Genomic DNA, 23,195 nt, shown 5'->3' with positions numbered 1-23,195 from the left:
TTTTTATAATGTTATAAAAAGGTGCTATGGTCAGCAAAATTAAAATGCATTAAATGTCTGTGAAAAAATTTACTTGTCAGAAAAGTATCTTAATACATGAGTTATGAAAGTTTAAAAGGTGAAGGGGGATCCCTGGGTGGCGCAGCGGTTTGGCGCCTGCCTTTGGCCCAGGGCGCGATCCCGGAGACCCGGAATCGAATCCCACGTCGGGCTCCCGGTGCATGGAGCCTGCTTCTCCCTCTGCCTGTGTCTCTGCCTCTCTCTCTCTGTATGACTATCATAAATAAATAAATAATTTAAAAAAATTACAGATAATTTAAAAAATAAATAAATAAAAGGTGAAGGTTTCACACTTTAAAATTATACAAGAATTTTTTTTTACTTTTTTTTTTTACTATTTATTTATTTATTTATTTATTTATTTATTTATTTATTTATGATAGTCACAGAGAGAGAGAGAGAGACAGAGACACAGGCAGAGGGAGAAGCAGGCTCCATGCCCCGGGAGCCCGACGTGGGATTCGATCCCGGGTCTCCGGGATCGCTCCCTGGGTCAAAGGCAGGCGCCAAACCGCTGCGCCACCCAGGGATCCCTATACAAGAATTTAATGAAGCTTTAGCAATATCTACTTTTGCAGCTTTCCCCCCTTGGTATTATATGCAATAATACAGTTAAAACATATCCAATACTTTCCTTGGTTCATATTAAATACTTTTTAATATGGGAAATTGTTCCATTTTTACATACCTTGACATAAATCACAGGGAGCGTCTGTTTGGCTCGACTATAGTGTCTGGCAACTCTGTATACTGTTTCCGGAACATAGTCCAGCACCAGATTAAGATAGACCTCATCTTTCTGAAAGAGTTTATTGAAAAGAAAGAGAAAAAAAAATTAGAAGCTAGTCTTTTAAATATTCAGAGTAAAATCTCTATATAATCACTTATTCCGATTTTTTTTCACTTATTCAGATTTTTAAGAAAAGATACATGCATTCAATTTTAATTATATAAAAGTCATTCAGAATAAAACCATAATTGTAAAAACACATCTACCGCACCTTTTTACTAATAATTTCATGGAAAAAAACATAGCCATTTCAATTCTGTTAAGATTCCCAATTATATTTAAACTATTATTTTGGTAATAAGATATTCGAGGAATTACCTGTCACAAAATTTCATATTTTCTAGTCTGTGAATCAGTGCCCTCATATCCTATCAGGAAAGCTGTCGTGGTAGTAGAGTGAGTACTGAATTGAGAGCTAGATTCTGGCCCTTGCTCTGCTGCTAACTAATATATGCAAGTCACTTAATCTCTCTAGGCTTCGGTTCCTTCAACTAGAATATGAAAATTTGTATTAGATGTTCTTCAAAATTTCTCTAACCCTACAAAAAAGATTATCTGATGGCCTATAATTAATAGAATAACCACCTGTTTTCTACAAGTAACTGAAAGAAAAAGAACAATTTGTAAGGCAGCAAGTTACCATACTTACAAGTTTATTGCAGGTCATATGTTTAAACATCCTTTCTCAGCAGCCTAAAGACACCAATCCAAGATCAGTGGAGAGAAAGAAGGGAATTCCAGCTAAGTACCAAGTAGGAAAGAGAAACAGAGTGCTATCCTTACTCTGTTCTTGTGAATAATATCTGATAGGTAAACTGAGCAGAAAACAAAGTTGAGAACCACTATGTTCAAGTCTAGAATTGGCTACTAAAGGGAAAAATCTGTAGGTAAACAAACTTTCACCATCTTCCCAATTTGAAATCATGTTACCTACCAAAATGAAGTGAAGAATTTCAATTTTCAGCATTTATTGAGCAGTTTCTATATGTCAGTAGCCACTGCAGAGGAGGTAAAGGTGGAGGTATAAAAGAGATGACATCTAAATTGAGTATGAAAGGAGCATTAATGGCATAGAGAAATTATATTCAAGATGTGGCGTCAATGAATACAGCAGAGCTCAGGAAATGATTTAGTGAGACAACATGCCATTGATTCTACTACCTTTTCATTATCCCTCACTCTTCCATGTTCTCCTCTCTGCTCTCCATATCCAGCTTCAAATTTCATGGTCTACCATTATCCTTACTCTCTAACACTGAGGTCGGAAACAACTAGCAAAGGCCTGCTGCCTGTTCTTATAAATAAAGTTTTATAGGAACATAGCAATGCTCATTCACATAAATACTGTCTATGGCTGCTTTGGGGCTACAACAGCAGAGCTGAGTAGTTATAACTGAGACCACAGCCTGCAAAACCAAAAATATTTACTATCTGGCCCTTTAAGAAAAAGTGTGCCAATTCTGCTCTAGCATAGAGCCTTCTGTCATATCCGTTTGGTAAACCATAACCCTGGTTAAATCCAGCTGCCCACTCATTCCATGCCAGTACCCAAATTGTTGAACATGGCTACAAAGAAACCTAAAACTGTGCTGCTTGGTTTCACATGAAATTCAACATCAAGAAATTCAATTGGCCCAGCAATCATATATTTGCCTAGTCCATTCACTTTTTCAAAGTACTTGATTTCTTCTTTCACTTCAACCTCCAAATACCTCTCTTCCCATCCTCACCCTCAGCTGATGACCTTGCTTGCACGACTACTTATGCCTACCTACAGCATCTAACCCCATATACTCCTCCTTTCTTTCCCTAAGATAAAGTGACTAAGCTCCTTTTTAAGGTAAACTCTGCTACATGTAAAAACACACACACACACACACACACACAAAATAAAAATAAACACAAAGCAAAAACAAACAAAAAACAAAAAACAAAAAACCCAAAAAACTATTCTGCTATTCTTAATCACAATCAGTGCTTCAGTAATTTTCCTCTCTCTCTCCATTAATTCTTCTCTCTCTGTGGGAGCATTACAAACTCCCTGCTATTTCTCCCATTGTTAAAAAGAAAACTTTTTTTTTTGGTAGTTTTATGGTTTTATTAACACAAATATGACACGCACATAAGCTGTCTATTCATTTTCTTCGCTACGCAGCCTGGCATTGGGATTGGTGACCCTGATGGCCAGCTGGGCTGCTCTTTCCACAATGGCTTTGCAGTTCTTGGAGGATACATTGTGAGCAATCTCTGCACAGTAAGATTTGTTGCACATCAGCAGCACTTCAAGCTCCTTGACATTGTGGACTAGGAACTTCCGGAAGCCACTGGGCAGCATATGCTTTGTTTTCTTGTTGCTCCCATAACCAATGTTGGGCATCAAGATCTTGGCCCTTGAATCTTCTGCATACCCTATTGTCAATGCCTCCGGGTTTCCGCAAGTTGCGCTTAATTTTGACATACCGGTCTGACTGGTGCCGGATGAACTTCTTGGTCCTCTTTTTAACGATCTTGGGCTTCACCAGAGGTCTGAGGGCAGCCATGATGTCCAGCAATCGATAACTGCCACCTCCGCAGGCGGCGCCGAAGAAGAGCAGAAAACTCTTTCTAATGTGCTAATTATCACCATATTTTCTGGCCTCCTTATCAGTAAAATTCTTCCAGAGAGATGTCTAAACTGGTATTCTCCAATACCAGTCTCTTCTCATTTTCTCCAAAACTCACTCCAACAGGACTTCATCACCACTGCTCCACCAGAATTGTTCCTTAAGATCAATAATTTCCTTGTTGCTGAATCCAATGCCAGTTTTCAGTCATCATCTTATCTTTCCTTTCTACTTGACTTAGCACTATCATTTAACATAGTTGGATCATGTTCCCTTCTTTTGAATATTTGCTTTACTTGGATTCTAAAACACAATATTCTTCTGGTTTTCATCTTACTTAAAGATCACTCTTCTTGCTCTCCATCTCCTTTCTCTCTTAAGAAATGGAGGATTTCAGGGCTCAGTCAGGTCTCTGTTCTTTATGTAAGCTCATTCACGTGATGATCTCATCCAGTCCGATACTACTCTATACTGATGACTCCTAAATTCATATATATGCTGGACCTCTGCTTTTAACCCCAGACTAGTATGTCAAATTGTGTACTTGACATTGCTTAGGCTAAAAACCTGAGAATTACTATTAATTCCTGACCCCCTCTTTCTCTCACACATATACATACACCAAAAAAAAGTATTAATGGTTCTATCTTTAAAATTTATTTAGGATCCAACCACTTCTTACCATTGTCACTGCTACAATCCTGTCTGAACCACTATCACTTCACCTGGATTGTTGCAATACCCTCCTAAATGGTATCCCAGCTTTCATCTTTACATCTTTAGTCTAACATCAACAAAAGTTAGATTGTAGCTCTTCCACTCCACCTCATTAAGATTTATTCTCATAAGTGGTCTACAAGGTCCTCCACACATACATACTTATTTTCCTGTCCTCTACTCTACTGTTGCTCTGTTGCTTGCTCACCTCTACTGACCATAACTTCCTGCTGTTTCTTGAACACATGTGGCAGGCTTTTACATGCAGGGCCTCTATACTGATCACTGCTTCAGCCTGGAATATTTTCCCCCAGATATACACACTGGCACTTGCCTCAACACCCTCAAATCTTTGCTAAAATGTTACTGTTACTGAGTGGCTTTCCCCAATTTTTCCACCTCATACTCCTACCTGCTTTCCCTACTTTATTTTTCCCCATGATACTTAATCATTTTCTAACCACAGAGTTTACTCTGTATTGTTTGCTTCCCCCCTCAACTAGACTAAGTTCAATGAGAGATAAGATTTTTGTCTGTTTTGTTCACCACTCTTCTCCACCTGACATATAGTAGGTACTCAAGAAATATTTGCTGAATAAATTAAGCTCAAAAGCAACAAACATCATTTAAGTATTAGGATGACAGTCTTATAGGTCTGCTTTAACTAAAACAGCACTAAGAAAAGTGGGTATGGAGAGGGGGGAATTTCAGAAGGTGAGAGTGAAAGCAGTGTGAGCATTTAGAAACCTCCTACAAGTATCCAAGACCTACATCAGGGCCTAGGCAGTAAGGACTGAAAGAAAAGGAAGGATGGAAGGGGCAAGTATATTGGCTACATAAACATGAGAGTAATAGAGAATCTGAGAAGCAAAGAAGTTGGAATTAATTAAACAAGTCTCTAAACGTGAGTGACAAGGCAGGTAATGAAACAGGGAAAGCAAAAAGAGGAAAAGGGTGTGAGGGGAAAAGTTATAACTTACTTAATGGATCACGGATCTCTAAACATTTAGGCAGCTACATTCCACAGGTAGCTGGAAAAGCAGTTCAAGTCAAAACTCAGGGGAAAAAAATGGAGTATGTCTAGAGATCTAGACAACAGCTAAAACTATGAAAACAGCCTCACTCACCCAAGAAGAGTATGTACAGTAAGAGAGTGAGAAGAGACTGAGTGTGGAATACTGGAAAATGCCAATCTCAAGAAGCAGATTACATTAGGGGATAACTTTGTAAAGACTAAGAAACAGAACTAAGAGGCATGAAAAAGCAAAGAAATTTCAATAATGATAAAATGTAGGACAGCGAAGTGTTTCATCAGCAGGAGGGATAAGGACTGAGAAGGCTGTAAGATCTGACTCAGTGGTACAGTGACAGTCCTGGAAAGGACAGTTTCAGACCATGGTTCCAGTAGCAACCAACCTACAATGAGATCAAGAGTGAGCAGATGGCAGGTGAGGAATTGGAGGCAGCAAATTAAGTTTGCTCTTACAAAATCCCTAATGGTGAAAAGTGAAAAGAAAGCTGGGAGCTGATAACTTGGGGAGAGCAAAAATCGAAGAGAGATTGTACAGAAATTGATGTGCTCTTCATTTGTATCTTTTAAATGTCTAAAAGAGATCCAAATTTATTTGTAGGCTGAGTTTAGGATAAGGATGGAATAAAGTGATTAGAAAGATAAGAAAAGGGATAACTGATAAAGCAATGTTCTAGAACATCATGAGAAAAGAGAAATAAGAACAGAGTGCTATACAGAGCAATTAAAAGGCAAAGTTAACATTAGTCACACAAAGCACAGAAGGCCAAATTCTGCTAGTACAAGTTCTGTGACCACAAGCAAGTTACTTCTTTCAGTCTGTTTCCTGTAAAATCATGCTGATGATGGCATTTACTTTAAAAAGATTGTCTTGAAATTATAAGAAATAATCTATAAAAAGCTCCTTAAGCATATTACTTGGGAAATTATAAAGGTTCAAATTTTCACTACTGTCATCTTTAGAAAGAAACGATACCACATTTTTCTTCCTGTACATATAAACTAAACGATTCGGTTAGAAAGAATCATAAGTAAAATAAGTGTATGTCTGATGACCTTCCTTGTAAAATAAGAAATGAAGTCATATGTAGAACTAAAGGCAGCAAAAGTAATGCTGTAGGCTAAGAGAAGAAAATTTCAGAGATCGAGATTTAGACAAGAAGTTCTAAGTGAAGATAAGGTCTAATAAAAGGAATACATAAATAGAATACCAAATTGGTACTGAAGTAATGTGTACAAACAACTGAAGGAATGGTGAGTCTTGGGTTTCAGAAAGATCAATAACACAGATGTAATAAGTCATTTGACAAAGTTAATCACACTATATTTATGAATGACCTAAAGATGTGTATAGTGCTGTGTTACAATATTTTCAATATGATTTCATATATTAGGGGTTGCAAAAGCAAATGCCTTCAATGACTAAGGAACAAATGTAAATGTGCGAAGCTAAAATGTGTAATGCAGTAAGGGGTAGTGGTTGATAAATCAGATAGTACTAAATGTAACTAAAAGCATCACAATTCATAAAAATATTAACAGAAGGGCTAGCCAAATAAAACACATCAGGGGATGAACCTGGCAGTCAGCTGACAATTTCTGATTTTAACATAACTACCAAAGATTGACACAAACCTATGAATGGCTTAAAATGGAAGACCAAATAAGAATTTAAAGAATTCTAATAGTATGGAAAGCTACGCCAAACCTACAATATAATATAAAACCCTATGATTAAACTCAAAGTATCTATTTATTATGTAGAATGACAGATAAGACTTGACAGTAACTCAGCTGGAAAATAAATGAGAGGTGTAACTGAAGAGAACTCAGAAGACAATCAACACTGAGATGCAGTTAATGAAAAACTTAACGCAATATTAGGTTAGAGCTAAAGTATTGTGTTCAGATCAGTAAAGGTAATTCTGGTCTGCACAGTTCAGGCTTCATTTGACATACTGAAGACATCCATTTTTAGGCAATGTGTTTTATTCATAATATTGACAACGTAGAATACATCAAAGGAAGGTTAAAGAAACCATGTCTGTCATAGGCTGAATATTCTAATCTACTACCCTATAAGAAAATGGGAGCCTAAATTATAGACTACTACTTTGCAGATTAACATGAACTTATCTCTTGCTCATATATATTGCTCATATATTCACTCAATTACCAAAAACTTACAATTTCTTTAGAACCATACAGGAGGTCTATCCATTTTGTAGGTACAGTATAAATGATCATATGCATTTAAAAACTGGGAACCCTGGGTGGCGCAGCAGTTTAGCGCCTGCCTTTGGCCCAAGGCACGATCCTGGAGACCCGGGATCGAATCCCATGTCAGGATCCCGGTGCATGGAGCCTGCTTCTCCCTCTGCCTATGTCTCTGCCTCTCTCTCTGTGTGTGTATGACTATAATAAATAAAAATTAAAAAAATTTAAAAACTGCCATTTTGAGGACACCTGAGTGGTGCAGTCTGTTGAGCATCTCTTAGTTTTGGCTCAGGTCATGATCTCAGTCATGAGATGGAGCTCCCGCATTGGGCTCTGTGCTCAGCTCAGAGTCTGCTTGAGGTTCTCTCTCCCTCTGCCCCTCCCTCCCGTGCTCTTTCTCTCTCAAATAAATAAATCTTTAAAAATATTTTTTTTTAAATTAAAACTGTCATTTTGAATATTTTCACTTTTTAAAAAGATTTATTTATTTGAAAGACGGCACACACGTGTGCATGCAGGATGAAAGGGCAGAGAGGAGAGTAGAGCAGGAGACTCCCCACTGAGCAGGGAGGCCAAAGCAGGGCCAATCCCAGGAACCCGAATACCTTCATTTTCTGAGACACTGAAGGTATCTCATTATACTTTAAGGCACTATGAACTACCTTTCATTTCACTGCTTTATGTTTGTATTCAAATCAAATCTACTTAAAAAAATCTAAAGGGGTTCTAAGACTGGAAACCAAAACAACCGACTAATAAACTACCACTGATCTTGATTTGAAATAAATGGGCTCAACAATATCATGTTCTTTAAATGCTCCTGTTAAACTTATAATCATGTAAATTAAATAGCCACAGGAATAATAGTGGAGAGAGGGCCTATCACTAGGAAACATCATCACGGTAGAGAAAATACTAACACTTTCACATTCCAAAGATAGTTTTGTTTGGAGATATATGCAAAAAACAATTCATGGGACTAAGCATGCTAATATTTTGAGAAGGAAGAGGGACCAGGACTCAGCATTTCTATCACTTGTAATTTTCTGGAATATCCCACGTCTGCTGTTTTCTTAATGTAATCACTCTCTTTTAGGTTATTGGACAGAGTATTTGAATACTCACAGATTAGCTCTAAGCTTAAAAAGCCAGATATAAAAATACAACATGTAAAAAGTATCACTTAGATGGAGATACCTGAAAACAGTCTACTCACAAAATGAGAAAGTATTAATTTCAAAGAATAGGCTTCCAAAAAAAAATTGCTTCCAAAAAATTTGCTAAGGAATCATGCCAGAAATCCTTTAAAATGAATTTTGCCACAAAAAAAAAAAAAAAAAGGATCTTATTCAGAAATCTCCAAAGAAATTACATGATGTACGATTTAGGGAGTATTTCTCTCAGTGGTTCAGTTTTCCAAGTTATCACTTTTCTTAATAAACTACTCTCTAATTTTTCATAACCACTCCTTTATAAACTCCATTCTAAAACCATTTATTCAGAAAGAAATTTAAATGACAAAATTTTGATCACATCTAACAACAACTAAGACAAGAACCAGGTCAATTCCATCCTACATTTCTAAAACAGGTACTACTATGATGCCCTTATCCCCAGATGACTTTTGAGGTCAAGGAAACAAAATTACTTGAGGCTGCAGTTTTTAAGTAGAATCATGCTATAACTCTAAAAATTTGATGAGATGTGAAGCAGCATATCATAGAATCCATAGAATCCAGTAATAAGACATTCAATAAAGTATCATGATAGCCCAGGATTCTCCTCAGAATTGGGTTAGGGAACTAGGACTAGCAAAAAAAAACCCAACAAACAAACAAGAACTTGAAAATGGATGCCTTTTCTCCAACGTGTGCGCCAGGCTGGCTAAAAATGGTAATAACACTAACTGTACAGTGGGTATGAATTAGGAAATTAATGGAGTGAATAAACAAAATATATACAAGCATCTCTTTTGCTTGGGAGAAATGGAAGATGGGAATGGGGAATAGGAGACAGGCACTTGGCATTCAAGATTATGTTAAGTTTCATCCTCATCTCATTCCATTAACATAAAATAAATAACAAAACTCTCAAAAGTTTTTAAAAAAACTATAAATCTACCAGATGAAAACATGTGTGTGTCTGCAATCTTAGAGGACAAAATATCTATAAGCTATTAAGGAAAATAATGCTAATTAGATTACATAAAAATGTAAAACTTCTATACTACTTTCTGAAAAAAACAACAAAACCAGAGCCTAATTTAAAAAATGACAACTTTTTTGTCTACCAAAAAACTATTAGAACTAATCAATGGGGATCCCTGGGTGGCACAGCGGTTTGGCGCCTGCCTTTGGCTCAAGGTGCGATCCTGGAGACCCGGGATCGGATCCCACGTCAGGCTCCCGGTGCATGGAGCCTGCTTCTCCCTCTGCCTGTGTCTCTGCCTCTCTCTCTCTCTCTCTCTGTGTGACTATCATAAATAAATTAATTAATTAAAAAAAAGAACTAATCAATGAAGGACACCTGGGTGGCTCAGTGGTTGAGCATCTGCCTTCAGCTCAGGGCGTGATCTTAGGATCTGGGATCGAGTCCCACATCGGACTCCTTGCAGGGAGCCTGCTTCTCTCTCTGCCTGTGTCTCTGACTCCCTCTCTCTCTCTGTGTCTCTCATGAATAAATAAATAAAATCTTAAAAAAAAAAAAAAAACTACTCAATGAATTCCGTTAGTTGCAGGGTACAAAATTAATATATAGAAATCTGTTGCATTTCTATACACCAGTAACAAAATAACAGAAAGAGAAATTAAGAAAACAATCCCATTTATAATTATATCAAGAAGAATAAAATACCTAGGAATAAATTTAACCAAGGAGGTAAAAGAGCTGTGCTTTGAAAACTATAAAACACTAAAAAAAGAAATTAAAGATGACACCAAGAAACGGAAAGAGTCCATGCTCACGGACTGGAAGAAAATTGTTAAAATGTCCACACTATCCAAAGCAATCTACAGATTCATTCCAAAGCCTATCAAAATTCCAAAGAAACTAGAAAAAAAAAAAAACATAACTAGAAGAAATAATCCTAACATTTTTATGGAACCACAAAATATCCCAAATAGCCAAAGCAATCTTGATAAAGAAGAACAAAGCTCAATGTATTGCAATCCCAGATTTCAAACTATACTACAAAGCTATAATAAAACAGTACAGTACTGGTACAAAAATAAACAAATAGATCAATGTTTAGAAAACAGGGAGCCCAGAAATAAACCTACCTTTATATGGTCAATTAATCTATTATGAAGGAGGTGAGAATATACAATGGGGAAAAGACAATCTTTTTAATAAATGGTGCTAGGAAAACTGAACAAGCAAAAGAGTGAAACTAGACCACTTTCTTACATAAACTATAAAACTCCTGAAAGAAAACACAGGCAGTACATTCCTGGACATCAGCCTTAGCAATATTTTTCTGGATCCATCTCCTTAGGCAAGGTCAATAATAGCAAAAATAAACAATTGAGACTACATCAAACTAAGAAGTTTTTACACAGTGAAGGAAACCATCAATGAAACAGCAAACTACAGAATGGGAGAAGATATTTGCAAGTGATGTATCTGAGAAGGAGTTAATATCCCAAATATGCAAAGAAATCATACAACAACTTAACACCAAAAAAAAACAAATAATGCAATTAAAGATAGGCATAAGACCTGAATAGACATTTTTCCAAAGAAAACATAGAGATGGCTTACAGGCACATGAAAAGATACTCAACATCACTAATTGTCAGGGAAATGCAAATCAAAACAAAAATAAGTCATCACTTCACACCAGTTCAGTATCAAAAAGATAAGAAATAACAAGTGTTGGCAAGGATGTGGAGAAAAAGGAATTCTCATGCACTGTTAGTGGGAATGTAAGCTGGTGCAACCATTGTAGAAAACAGCACAGAGATTCCTCAAAAATTAAAACTAGAACTGCCATACAATCCAGCAATTCTATTTCTGGGTATTTACCTGAAGAATTTGAAAAGATATATGTACCCTTATGTTTATTGCAGCAGTATTTACTACAGTCAGGCTATGGAAGCAACCTAAGTGTCTATCAGTAGATGAATGGATAAAAAAGATGTGGTATATATACACAATGACATATTTCTCAGCCATAAAATAAATAATGAAATCTTGTTATTCATGACAACATGGATGGGCCAGGAGAGTATTATGCTAAGTGAAGTTGGTCAGACTGAGAAAGACAAATACTGTTTGATTTCACCTAAATGTGGAATCTAAAAAACAAAACAAACAAAACAGAAAAGGACTACTAAATACAGAAAACAAACTGATGGTTGTCAGAGGGGAGGGGGGTGGGGGACAAGTGAAATAGGTGTTAGGAGGTACAAACTTCAACTATAAAATAAGTAAGTCACAGGATGAAAAGTACAGCATAGGGAATATAGCCAATAATACTGTAATAACTTTGTATGGTGACAGGTATAGTGAGCATTTTGTAATGTATATAATTGTTGAATACTAAGTTTTACGCTGAAACTAAACATTGTCAAGTATAATTTTTAAAAATCTGACAATTTTGCAAAAATATTTCTGCTTACACATGGCAAAGGATAGTTTTTGTTTAAAATGCAAACAGCTCATTAATTATGATCTAAGTCAATAAAACTAACAATCCAACAGAAAAAAAATGTAAAGGGACATAAATAAATGGCCAATAATGGTCCTACCAATGGCTAATAAAAATTAAGATATGCAACCCCATTCATAATTAAAGATATATAATAAAAATAACGAATAATAATTGTTCATCCAACAAATTGGAAAAGAAAATTCAATCTGAGGAAACTAGGTTTTGGAATAGGGTCATGTCCAATATGCATGCACCATCATACACTTCTGATGAAAACCCAAACTCTTACAACCTTTATGAGTAAGATTTGACTAAAAATTAGTGTTTTATTCATGATTTAAGATATTATGTAATCTCCACAGTAATCAAAAGAATATCTCTAAGAATATGAATCTGATAAAAATTATCATATATATGGCATATTTACTTGATGTTTTAAATTAGTGTATGTTTTATAATGTATTAATACACTGGTACTAACTTATTGTGCTTACTTAAAATTTACTTACTGATGAAGTAAACAAAACAGAAGACAATCAGCATATATTCAATTATTCCTTTTCAGTCTATCCCTCTGCAATACAATATGAACTCACTATTGCTGGAAGTCTATTTTATTCATCTTTCCTATCTAGCATAACAATTTCACTAAGCAGTCCACAAAATGTAGGAAATAAGTGGTTGAGCAGGACTTCTGGAATGGTAGAGAGCACAGGAGATTTCCTTAGCAGAGCAAAAATTTAACTGGTAAAATTAAAAAAATTTTTAAAGTATCTAGTAGTTTTTCTAAGGGCATACAGCAAATGAAGAGTCAAATCTCAATAAGAACAGCAAGAGTCTGTGGCATTTTAGTGACGATCTGCTCCCTTACCCTGATATCTTACTTCCATGTTTGGGAAGTTCTTCCCAGCACTTACTCCAGGCAGATGTGGTCAATAAGATGGATAAGCTTCCTCTCCTCTCAGCTCTAGTCTGAGGCTATGATATCATCCCAGAAGGGACAGGCTGTGTCTCAAGTTGCAAAAGATCTATTCTGGCTGGGCAGAGCCAAGAGGATTTTGTCTTCTGTTCCCCACCCAGTCCCCAAAACGAACTCAGAACCTCTACTCCAGGAATAGTAGGCTGGGGACCTGAGAGTGTCACCTTTAACTTGCTCATAGGGCAGAGTGCCTATGCTGGAGTAGCAAGGTGTGAAGAACAGGGGCTGCCACTGTCCATCCTCCATTGCTTACTCATAAAGTGGGGGTGTTACTCTGGAAAAACTGAGTCTTCATACTGAGTTCTAGTGCAGTAGAATAGGGATTCTGTCCAGAGAGAAAAAGACAGGCTAGCTCTACCTATAGAGATTGATTTGATTTGTAACACAGTAGGGAAAACACCATGCCTATGGGCATTGTCTAAAAACAATGGAGACCCTTGTACAGGCTGGTAGGTTCCTGACACAAGCAAACAGGCAAGGCATCAGAAGTTGAAAAGAAACAAGCAAAGTGATAGCCAAAAAGAGCCTATTTGGTAACAGTCATCTCTGGAGGTCATTAAGGATATGCACAGGTGCTAGTCTGTGCAGGATATAGGGGAAACAAAGCATTCCCAAGTTGCACAAAGATACATCAACACATGGTAAAAGCATTACTGGCAGAAGGATTTACAAGCAACCTCAGATCAAACATTGACTGAACAACAAGCTACTCTGACCCAAGAGCAACTTCCAGGAAATAAAATCACATTTATCCCTGGCAGTCAGAAAGGACGTGAATGCTCAAGGCTGCATCTTCTCAGGAGCAATCAGAGAGGAAATTCTAAGCTATTAGCATCTCATTAGACTTGTAGCAAATATAAATTCCCTGACCTGAGAAGCAGCACCCAGGCCACTCACACATCCAATGGTAAAGGATAAAAATATAACTGGCTAAGAGAACTCAAAGCACAACTTCTGACCAATAAGTGACATTAAAAAGATCTCAAATCAAGACTCCTAAGAAACTACAAAAGAAAGGGCAAAATAAACCAACAACAAGCTGCAGGAAGGAAATGACAAAGAGAACAAAAATAAGTAAATTACAGAATAGAGAAGTAATTTAAAAAAATCAATGAAACCAAAAGTTGATTCATTAAAACAAAAAAAGAAATCAAGAAAATTGACAAAATTTGGCTAGACTGACAAAGTAGGGGAAAAAAGACTTAAATTATGAAAACCAGAATCAAAGAAGGACATCATAACTGACTTTACAGAAATAAAAAAAAATTAAGGGAAACGTATGAAAAACTTTGTGTCAATAAATAAGATAATTTAAATAAAATGAACAAATTGCCAAAATGGACAAAAGAAATAGAAAATCTAAATATATCTATCACAAGTAAAGAAACTGAATTGGTAATTTTAAAACTTCCCACAGAGAGTGCCTGGGTATATTGATGGCTTCACTGGAAAGATCTACCAAACTTTTAAGGAAGAATTAATACCAGTTCTTCACAAAAACCTTCAAAAAAGAAAAAGGAAGGAAGGAAGGGAGGGAGGGAGGGAGGGAGGACAGGAAAACACTTCCCAATTCATTCTATGAAGCCAGTATTACTCCATACCAAAACCATCAGGGAGCAGAAGGGGATGGGGGCAGATGGACACACACAAGACTACTAATCAATATCCCTTATGAATATAGATGCAAGCATAACTCCTCTAAAAAAAAATACTACTAAGCAATGTATTAAATGATTATACATCATGACCAAATGATAATTTCAGAAATGCCAAGTAGGTTTTAGCATTCAAAAAATTATCATAAATCACCTTAGTAAGAGAATAAAGGATAAAAAAAACACACAATCATTTCAACAGATGTAGGAATAAAGAGTATTTGACAAAATCCAACATGTTATGAAATGCTAAACAAATGAGGAATAAAAGGGAACCTGATAAATGACATCTACAAAGAAGTCACAGTCACAGTCTGAAATCAGGAACAAAATAAGGATGTCTATTTTCATCTCTTCTCAACATTGTCCTAGACGTACTAGCCAGGGCAGTGACAATAAAAAGAAAATAAAAGCAATCCAAGACATCATATTTTGATAAAAAGGTCAATTCATAAATTAGATATATAATATACCAACAGAATCTCAAATTTATAAAGCAAATACTGACAGAATTGAAGGAAGAAACAGACAATTCTACAATAGTTGGAGACTTTAATATACCACTTTCAATAATGGACAGCACATCTAGATAAAAGAATAATAAAGAAAATATCTCGGGCAGCCCTGGTGGCTCAGCGGTTTAGCGCCGTCTTGAGCCCAGGGCCTGATCCTGGAGACCCAGGATCGAGTCCCATGTCAGGCTCCCTGCATGGAGCCTGCTTCTCCCTCTCTCTCTGTCTCTCATGAATAAATAAAATAAAATAAAATAAAATAGAAAGATCTAAACAATTTTATAAACCAAAAGGATATCTGTTGTCTGTCTGTCTGTCTATCTATCTATCTATCCCCAAACAGAAGAATACACATTATTCTCAAGTACACATAGGATATTATCCAGAATAGGCCATATATTAGGAAACAAAACAAATCTCAATAAACTTAAAATGAATGCAACCATATAAAGTATCTTCTCCAACCATAACAGAATGAAATTAGAAGTGTCTTCTCCAACCATAACAGAATGAAAAAAATCACAAATGTGTGGAAAATAAGTATCACTCTAAACCAACAGGACAAAGAGAAAATTAAGTAACATTCTTTAAAAAGAAACATTAGAATAAAAAGAAACATTAGAATACACTTAAGATAAATGAAAACAAAAATCCAACATACTACCCTCTGAGTGTTTATCTTCACTGCACTCAGTGAGAAATCTAGAGCTGTAAATGCCTACATTAAGAAAGAAGATCTCAAGTATTACACCCTGAAGAACTAGAAAAGAAGAGGAAACTAAAAAAACTAGCTAAAGGAAGGAAATAATAAAGATTAGACCAGAAATAAATAAATAAGAGAACAAAAAAATTCAAGAAAATCAAAAGGTGATTCTTTGAAAAGCTCCAAAAAACTGACCAGCCTTTAGCTAACTGACAAAAAAAGACAGAAATAACTAACATCAGAACTGAAGTTGAGGACATTACTGCTGAAATTAAAAGGACCATAGCAGAATGAGTGCCAACAAATTAGATAAGCCTAGATGAAACAAATAAATTAAAGGAAACACACCAGATATTAAACTGAGTCAAAACAAAACACAAAACCTCAACAAAAATATGTAACAAGTAGAGATTGAACCAATCAGTAATCCAAAACTTCCCCAAAAAGTAAAATCCAGGACCAGATGGTTTCAATGGTAAATTCTAACAAACATGTTAAAGAATTAACAATTCTTCACAAGGTCTTCCAAAAAACCCAGAAGAGTTCAGATTAATGCCTGGTGTATATATAGTAAGCACCTCATTAAAGTTTTGGCTATTATCATCACTACTACTACTATTATTGTCCTAAAACAGAAGGCTATTTATTCTTTTCTAAAAATTTTCCAAAGTAGACACCATATAACCTGTCCTTGTTTACCAACAGTGACTGAGATATTTTTAAATGTTTTATTTCTCATACACTGCTCCCAGAAAAATATACATTCTATGCTAAATAGTACAGCATACTATACAAACCCTGGAGAAAGACTGCCTAGAGTTGACTCCTAACTTGCTGTATGACTCTCAGGTAACTTAACTGCACGTGCCTCAGTTTCTTCTTCTATAAAACAGGGGATAATAAGAGTACCCATTCTTCACTGGGTGACTGTAAGGTTTAAGTTAGTTATAAAATACATGTAAAGTGCTTAGAACAACATCAGATGCATAGCAAGTGTCAATATATATTTGTTATTATTAAACAATAATTTGTAAAGTAGCAAGTTAATGTTTATTAAGTGTTAATTATATGCTGAATGCTATAATAAACACTTAAACATTATACCCTTTTTCTTTTTTTTTTTTTTTTTTTTTACAAAATCCCTACTTTGTAGAGCAGAAAGGGAAAAAGGTTTACTAAGGTAAGTATCTTGCCTAGTCATACTGCTATCAAATGGCAGAACTGGGAATGTAAACCCAGCTAAAACCCAGAGCTCTTTAATTTTCAGAAGAGATTCACCTCTACCCTTTCCTCTCCAGAGCTAATGACAAACAGGTATAATCAAACACAGCATTCTTCTCTCTGCTCCCAGAAGCAGTGATAGAATCTTCTTCTGCACAGGCCTCTACACAGTTACTATCAATAGAACAAAGCTGGCATGAGAAATGAAATCAATTTGTCATCCTTGCTACTTAAATTGCCTTTCATTCAAGAAGAGGGAGAGCTTTTTTTAAAGGAAGGCTATTTCTTTATTATTCAAGTAATCAATCTATGATGAACACAGGTAAAATATACTCACATGTAAAGTTACTTACAGAAATTTTTCTTTAAAAAAACAATTAAGGTAAGTAAAATTTAAGGCTCCTTGTAAAGACACAATGTGGTTTACATACTATACCCTTCAGAATCCTTGGGTTCTACAGAGGTGAGCTGCAACTCAGGAAAGACAATGTCAGCTGGTTCCATATACCCCAGTTTTAACCAAAGCAACTTTGCTTTTTACCTGTTCTAGTTACAGAGTAAGATTCTTCATAAAATTTTATTTAGGGGGAAAGGAGTTTCTACTGCCAAATACTGATACTGAAAAACACAAAACTCAGAATTCACAGAAGTACCATAAGCCTATACTTTCAACATATTAAAAAATATTTTTGTCTGGTCAAGGATGAAGAAACATCAAAAATAAGAATGAAGAAGCCTCAGGACATATTAGAATCCATACAAAGACTCAGAAGGATCAGATATTCAAAGAAATATCTAGAAACCCAACAACAGAGGGGTACAGGTAACCCAAAGAAGAGGTCGAAATCCACAGAGGAAGTAAATGAGAGAGACAGACACCAGAGTTGAAGAGGAAAAAGAAATCTGAGGGGGTGTCACAGACCAAGAGAGAGGGAAGAAACCCAGAGACCAAAAAATAAAGACCCAGAACCCAGAGTGAAAAAAAAAAAACCCAGTAAATAGAGATTCAAGAGGAAGGAGACAAAAGGCACAGAAGAGACTAAGAAAATAGTAGGGAAGGAGAGAGGAGTACGACAATGAAAGAGTTATTAAATATTCCCATATACAACTGAACTCATCCATCAATCAAGTCTTTCATCCTTATAATCTTTAAACACTGAACTCTTTCTTCTCATCCTCACAATTTCTAAAATCATCCCTTTAATTGCCTCTTCACATTTCATTTAGGCATATATTCTGACCACCGATCTCCTGTTCGGACATTCCCCTAAGCTCTCCGACAACCTGAAAAGAAACTCATCATGGAGTTTTGAATCCCAGTCTTTTCACAGAAGTTTTTTGTTTGTTGTTATTTGTTTGTTTTTTACTGCTTTGCAGTAAAAACCTGGATCCCACCCAAAGGGACTGGTTTCTTTCAGTTCTCCCAAATGAAGACTGTTCTCACATTCTAGGACTAGAAGGCAATACTTGGCAATCATCTGGTTCTTCACTGCCCTGGTCTCAACATCCTTTCTCCCTCCTCCCAGAACTCCTAAGAGCTCTACCACATGGCTATAGGACTCTTTATCAATCCAACCTTGTCAATGTCCTTTCTCCTCTTAGCACCCCAGCCTCCACTACCACCTCTACCATCTATGAAGTCAAACATGTATCTATCTAATGGACATTGCTATTTGCATGTCCCAGAGGCATCTCGAACTATTATTATTTCCTCCCTCAAAATTCTAATATATACCTAATGCTTGTTAGAAAAATGCCTACCTAATATAGGACTTCATATTCAGAGAGAAATCATCTTTAAAGATTTGTAAGAATTTCCTAAGACATTTAGATCCTTTTCCAAAACTGTAGTTCTAAGTTCATTCTCAGTGACTTACTCTTAAGAATTAGAACTGATAATTACAAACCTGAGCTCTCAATCCCCATCTTCTCATATGGGATATATTAATTTACTACCTGGTATCTTTTTTTTTTTAAGATTTTATTTATTTATTCATGAGAGACAAAGAAAGAGAGAGAGAGAGAGAGAGAGGCACAGAGACACAGGCAGAGATAGAAGCAGGGTCCATTCAGGAAGCCCAACATGGGACTCAATCCCGGGACTCCAGGATCATGCCCTGGGTTGAAGTCAGCGCTAAACAGCTGAGCCACCCAGGCTGTCTTGAGTGATGTTAGCCCTGCCAGAACAATTCAGAAGAACGGAAGTGGAGATTATGAATTATGCAAGAAGAAATCATCTTTTTGGTGGCTAGAAGATTATGGGAGATCCTGAACCTGTGTATTTCTGCATATCTTCAGAAAACCTTCCTTTTTTGTTAAGGAAGGATCATTATTTTCAGCAATATATCACAGCTTTTTTGTTTTGTTTTTTTTAATGAAGCTATTCAAAATTAAGAGGAATCATTCTTCTCACTTTGGAAAATTTACAAAGCTTAAGACAAAGTTCTGAGAGAAATAAAACTTTAGAAAGTGTATTTCTTTTTTATAATAGAGGTTCAGTGTCTTTCTGGTTACCCAGACTTTGTGCTTAATGACTTCTCAATTGCTCTTTATCTGTAAGACCATTTATGATGATAAAACAGTTCTGAACAGCAATAGGGAGGAAAATCTATCCTCTGGGGTACACAGATAACAGTCTACTATCACTCCCAAGGCAGGATTAAGTGAGAGTGAGGGCAGACTATGATCAAAGTTTCCCCCAGACCAAAATCAGATAGAACCTTTATTCAAAAGTTTGACATTCTTCCTTTTCTGCTCTTTATCTTCATAAGCATTAAATGAGCTAATATTTATAAAGTACTAAAAACAGTGTCTGCTATACAGAGAAAACTATATAAATAAAGTAATCATGAGAAAAGGTTTAGGGGTTTTGTAAGGAGACCTTTGCAAACCAATCTCTATGTAATCCAGTGGTTCATGGAACAAATAATTCTGACCTTTACTTTCCTCCCTGGGGTATTATAATGTGTAGCATCTAATAACAAAAAGTCATGAGGATGCAAAATTCCATTATAAGAGTGCTGTGAACATAACAGATGTTCCATAATTTTATTTGAGAAGAGACAGGAAAAAGTAAAGACATGTCAAAACTAGACTAAAGATTAAAGACATAACAGGCAGTTTGCTATGTTAAAAAAAAAAAAAAAAGCAGCATGAACCTCAAAACTGGCTTTAGAAACAAAAGAGTTCTTATAAGTATTTTTTACAACGGCTTACAGTCCTTAACATAACCACCTGAGAAATAAGAGTCACTAAGGAGCCAATTTGCTAATTATGGTTGCTAAAACATTAGCTATGACTGACACAAACACATATAAATATATTACATTTACGTATCTACAAGAGGTATATCAGAATCATGGCTTAATACATAAGTACCTTCCCATATTATAGGCTTTGATATGAAAAAAAGAACTTCTAAGGGAATAATCTAAACAAAATTTAATGGAAAACGGTTAAACACTGGTATACTGGGAAATTATAGTTAAATGAAGTAAAAAGAACACTGGGCTTAGAAATCAAGAGGAATTATGGATCTAGGAACTTTAGATAGTATATACCAGAAATCTGAGGTCCAATATATTAAATGGACTTATCCAAAGTCATTTTTGTTTAGCTAAAAAGATTAAGTGCTTTATTATTTGCCCTGCCCTTTCATCCCAAACCAGTGAAGCAGAAATGTAAGGAAAATATTGAATCTGGGGGGAAGGGACAGTGAATGGGCAGAAAGTAGAAGGTAAAACAGAAGAAACTGACTTCTGCACTTCAAACTCCAATGAGCACAATGGCATTAGTTACTGTCATCTGAACAGAAAGACCAAAAGGGTTGGTGGATGCCCAGCACAAAGTCTCCTTTAATTATTATCCTTTGCTTTCACAGAATTACATATGATCATAAATAGTGACCACTTATAACAAGCTGTTTCCCTTTTCCCTCCAATACTTCTACTTAAAATGACATAATTTTCTACCCTCTAATAACAGGTGGAACTATCATGGGGCTCCAGGAGCACGTAAGGAACACAGAAGGTTTAAAATATATGTGTGTGTGTATATAAATACAGAATTAAAGACAAATATTCCAAAAGAGAAAAATTCTTAAAAATTCATTCCCTTTATCATTTCATAAACATTTTCTGACATAACTAATGAGATTCAATGATTATATCTTGAGCTCAGAATCACCAGGGCTCAATTAGCAAAACTTCTGCAAGTTGGGCTAGGGTAGGGGATGGGGTAGAGAATGATGACTATCACAATATTCAGTACGTACTTTCTGCAAGACCTACCTTCTCACCACTTGAGTAGAAGAAATAACGCAATCGGACTATGTTACAGTGGTCTAGCTTTCTCATGATTTGGAGCTCTCGGTTCTGAAAAGGAAACACATGAAAATATTTTTTAAAGGATAAATGCTATTCACCATATTGACTAAGATGCTAAGATTTCATAACATCAAACAATACAAAGAGGAGGCTATGGATATGTTTCCAAAAAGTATGGTCTGGGGGTGGGGACCTGGACAAAATAAGTAGGGAATAGGAGGTACAAACTGCCCACGTGTAAAATAAATAAGTCATGGAGATGAAAAGCAAAATATAAGGAATATAGTCTATAATACTGTAATATACTTATTGTGGTGAGAGTTTCATAATGTATATAATTGTTGAATCGCTATGTTGTACACCTGAAATTAATTTAATATTATGTCAACTATACTTTAATTAAAAATTTTAAAAATTAAAAAAATACCAAAAAAAATTTTAAACAAAATAAAAAGTATGGTCTATAAGACCACTGCTAACCTGCGACTGATCTGTTAATAGTCTGTTACTAGTCTAGTTTCTACTATTCTGCAAGATACAGAATTGAACATAAGTGCTTAGAATGTTTTAGAGCAATTTGACAGAATCATTTCATATCTGTGAATCTTATAATAAAGAGTGGGGCTTACATTTTGTATTTTTTTAAATTTCACTTTTCTAGTAACTGATTTGTATTTTACAACAATATCACTCTTTGATGAGCTGGAAATATATATACTTATTATTTTCTATATATAGAAATATATTTTTTATTTATATATAAAAATAAAAAAATATTTTTATTAAATAAGAAAAATATTTTCTATATATATAGAAATATATTTTCTATATATATTTCTAATATGTATTAGAAAAGCTTTCTAAGGTTTTAAATAAAATATATAATATAATAAATATATATTTATTTAAAACCTTAGAAAGCTTTTTTTTTTTTAAGATGTTATTTATTCATGAGAGACACAGAGAGGGGGGCAGAGACATATGCAAAGCAAAAAGCTGGCTCCCTGCGGGGAGCCTGATGCAGGAATCCATCCCAGGATCACGACCTGAGCCAAAGGCAGACACTCAATCACTAAGCCACCCAGGTATCCCAGAACTGGAAATTTTTAAACTAATACTTCACCACTAATAGCTTGAGAAGCAGTGTGTATAATATGTAAGAGATAATCTGGAATGAACTATTACTACTGTAGTCTTTCACAAGTGTAATAAAAATCAAACTCCTTACTGAATAAATGAATTTGGGGGCAAAGGGCTCTGACAAGCCCTGCTATCTTCCAAGATATGGTTACAAAAAACAAAAAAAAAAAGGAAAGAAAAATCTGAGAACCTCATAAGAAGGGCTCAGTTGCTAAGTTAAAATATGGCATACTAGAAATTGTACAGTCCTGATAAATTTATAGACCACACAAATAATTTTTCCTTTGGGGAGTTTCAAAGTTATGTTCATTCTTCATGAAAAGAAAGCATTAAATAATATGATGCTTAAATAACAACATAAGTTTTTGCAGTCATAAAAAACAAAATAAGTTTCTGCAGTCATAAATTTGAAGAGTATATATTAACAAAGAAGATAAATTTTAGGGTCTCCTGCGTGGCTCAGTGGTTGAGGTTCTGCCTTTGGCTCAGGTCATGATCCTGTGGTCTTGGGATCAAGTGAGCTTGCTTCTCCCTCTGCCTATGTCTCTGCCTTACTCTCTGTGTCTCACCTGAATAAATAAAATCTTAAAAA

At 35.5% G+C, this 23,195-nt stretch overlaps 1 protein-coding gene and 1 pseudogene across 3 annotated transcripts in view; both read right to left on the bottom strand.

Annotated features, from left to right (window-relative positions):
* GSK3B (glycogen synthase kinase 3 beta) overlaps positions 1-23,195 on the bottom strand; it is a 203,357-nt gene that overhangs the window by 83,493 nt on the left and 96,669 nt on the right. For all 3 annotated transcript variants that reach the window (XM_077884304.1, XM_077884302.1, XM_077884303.1), the window contains exons 3-4: positions 21,428-21,511; positions 749-859 (exon numbers count right to left, since the gene is read on the bottom strand). In XM_077884304.1, the coding sequence (XP_077740430.1) occupies positions 749-859; positions 21,428-21,511 (195 nt within the window). The remainder of the gene's footprint in view (positions 1-748; positions 860-21,427; positions 21,512-23,195) is intronic.
* On the bottom strand, positions 2,923-7,539 carry LOC144305468 (large ribosomal subunit protein eL32 pseudogene; annotated as a pseudogene).

Source organism: Canis aureus, chromosome 35 (genome assembly GCF_053574225.1).
Source record: "Canis aureus isolate CA01 chromosome 35, VMU_Caureus_v.1.0, whole genome shotgun sequence".
NCBI classification, from domain to species: Eukaryota; Metazoa; Chordata; class Mammalia; order Carnivora; family Canidae; genus Canis; species Canis aureus.
This window is presented reverse-complemented; position numbering and strand designations above follow the sequence as displayed.